General features: G+C 36.8%; 1 protein-coding gene across 1 annotated transcript in view; it reads right to left on the bottom strand.

The window, feature by feature from the left end:
* LOC107300504 (coiled-coil domain-containing protein 66) overlaps positions 1-1,675 on the bottom strand; it is a gene marked incomplete at both ends in the record, with an annotated part of 14,834 nt that extends 13,159 nt beyond the window's left edge. Inside the window, 2 exons of the mRNA XM_015829828.2 lie at positions 533-678; positions 1,443-1,675. Of these exons, the coding sequence (XP_015685314.2) occupies positions 533-678; positions 1,443-1,675 (379 nt within the window). The remainder of the gene's footprint in view (positions 1-532; positions 679-1,442) is intronic.
* Positions 1,676-2,630: the final 955 nt, after the last annotated feature.

Genomic DNA, 2,630 nt, shown 5'->3' with positions numbered 1-2,630 from the left:
TCTGATGACGCGATGAGCGAGGAATAGTAGTTAGTCCTAGCCGCCCTCATCGCCACTAGGTAGGATCTAACATGTGTCCTAACCTGTGTTCGGTCGGGTTCGGTTCGGCTGGCCCTCCAGCTGCTCTCTAGGCTTCTTTTCCGACGTTTCATCTCTCTCAGCTCCTCGGTGAACCAGGGAGCCAATCGAGACCTACGTCAGGTCAGAGGCCGCAAAGGCACGACTCGGTCCAAATAAACAACAAAAAGATGATGAAAACATGGGTTTCAAAATATACCTCCGTTCTTAAAATTATAAAACTCTTGCTACCATCTGGCTCACTTAAAATTTCAGAGAAGAAATGATACAGATAAGCCTGTATTACTGAGAGATAGGAAATGAATCTGTCATAAATGAACCTATTTAAAAATAATTAGGTTTAAATTGAGAAAAGCTGCATCATGGTCCTAATCCCATTCTAAACGTCATTCGACTGGCACAGTTCAAGTTACTTGTTCCATTTGTTTTGTGTTTTTTCATCCAATGCTAATGCTTTCTCCACTTGTGGAAAAACATAAATCAATAAACCAGAAAGGCAACATTATAGTGATTACCTGATGCTCTAATTGTTTTTGTCGTCGTCTCCCTCGTTCCTCAATTTGAACAGGATCCAGAAGAGCAGTCATTGAACGAAGGTAACTATCAGCAGAGGAGAATTTGGTAAGATACATACACAAATTGTAGCTCTTTGTCACAAAACACCACATCTTTTCATAGAATCTCCATCCTCCTATTTTTACCTCCCCCCCCAATATTTTCCAGGGCCACTTTTTCACATTTAATTATGGGACTAAGAGATCTGAAGTAAGTTATAGGAGGCCTAGTTCTACCTAAAGAAGTTGAAAACCAACAAAGAAACAGATAATGTTAGCAAAAATAAAACAACATTAATTTAATAGAGCAGATTTTAAGTTTCCTAGGATTTTTCAATAGAGGTCTATATACCTGCCTCAATCAGAAAATTCAGTTCTATAGTCCTTGTTACCCTAACAATTTGCAGCCAGCTCTTGAGTGGAGAAAAAATAAACTTCTAACTTCCTTTCCCAGTCTGAATTCTCCCCCACCCTTAGTGGAGATGGAAAAATACAATAAAATACTTGAATTTGTCAGCTACCTGCCAACCCCCTTAATCCACAAACATTCAAAAGTATTGTAAAAAGGCCCTATGACATTTCAGGAGACCAGAGACTATATGAAAAATAATTTCACATAAGTAGCTTTATTCCCTAAGAAGTACATATAGTTAAAATGAGACAAATCTCAAGAAAAAAAAGATATTCTACAGTAATGCATATAAATAGAGTTGTAACTATAACTACAATTCATTTATTGAAAGAACAGTTTTATAGATTATGCTAGTTAATGCCTGGTTGCAACCTGGAAGGAAAAGTTTAGGCAATCACCTGGCTTTTTGATTTGGCTCTGAAATATAGTTTCCAACTGTTTTTCCTGGAATCTCTATCTCTGTCGGCGTGAGACAAGACAAAGGTGAAGTTGTACAAGCTGTATGGTCCTGGGAGAGCTGTATAGGCTCAGGAGTCTTTTGATATGTTGTATTTAAAGGATATTGTGCAAATGAATTCATATGATTCTTGAAAGAATCAAAATGCATTGTCCATTTGTCATGCTCTTCACCCTAAAGAAATACAAAGAAAATAGTATTTATATATATGTCCACATTTTCTCTTATGAAGCTCAAGCAAAAGTATTAGGTGCACAACAGAAGCACAGAACAGCGTGCTTAGCTGTTAGACTGAAGCTCAGAAGCTTTCTTAAACGTTGGACTATTAGGGATCAGCCCTATTATTTAGGTACCTGCAAGGACTGATCAATATAGATAAATAGGGAGACCAAGTTAGGATCCCACAAATCTAAATTAGATTTCAGAATACCACTGGGAACTGACCCAAGGAACAGATCAATCCAAAAGCTTTGTCTCTTATCAATTGTTCCATAAATTTGGATGTCTGAAGTGACAGCAGGAGGCCAGTCAGAAAAAGGCTCTGAAATTATGGGCAAGAGATCTGAATCTCTAAAGTGGATATTAAACAGGGCCATAGAAATATTCATCCCCCATCTTAAGTGGACTGAACACTCTGCCTAATCTGGGGGAACTGTTTTGATAATTTATAACCAAAATACTGGGACTTTTCAGATGGCTTGTGCCAATTTCTTCCAAATAGCCTTTTGTATTTCCATTTTTCTCTTTTTTTCCATAGGGCTATACTTGTTTCAGGACACAGATGTAAAGAATGTTCATTAGTGAGCTTCAGGGTCTTGGATGCTCCAACAACTTTGACTAGTTATGAGGCATATTTTGTTGAACCCAGGAGACAGAGAATTAGGACTGAATTAGTATAATTAAGTTATTAGTATAATTAGTATAATATTATAAGTATAATATTACATCTCAAAAATTCCAATGAAATATATTAGCCTATATAGGCATCCTTCACAGACTGTTTGAATTCAGAAATGTTTCATGTATTGACAAACTGTTTAGAAGCATTTATAGATTTCACTGGACCATTTCTTTGGAGGGTTCTTAAACTGAGAAACCAAGATTATGTATGATAGTTGGAATCTTTATT

The sequence above is a fragment of the Protobothrops mucrosquamatus genome, unplaced genomic scaffold (assembly GCF_001527695.2).
Source record: "Protobothrops mucrosquamatus isolate PMUCROS unplaced genomic scaffold, P.Mucros_1.0 scaffold7273, whole genome shotgun sequence".
In the NCBI taxonomy this organism is placed as follows: domain Eukaryota; kingdom Metazoa; phylum Chordata; class Lepidosauria; order Squamata; family Viperidae; genus Protobothrops; species Protobothrops mucrosquamatus.
Note: the sequence above shows the minus strand (reverse complement) of the source record. Positions and strands in the feature narration are given on the sequence as shown.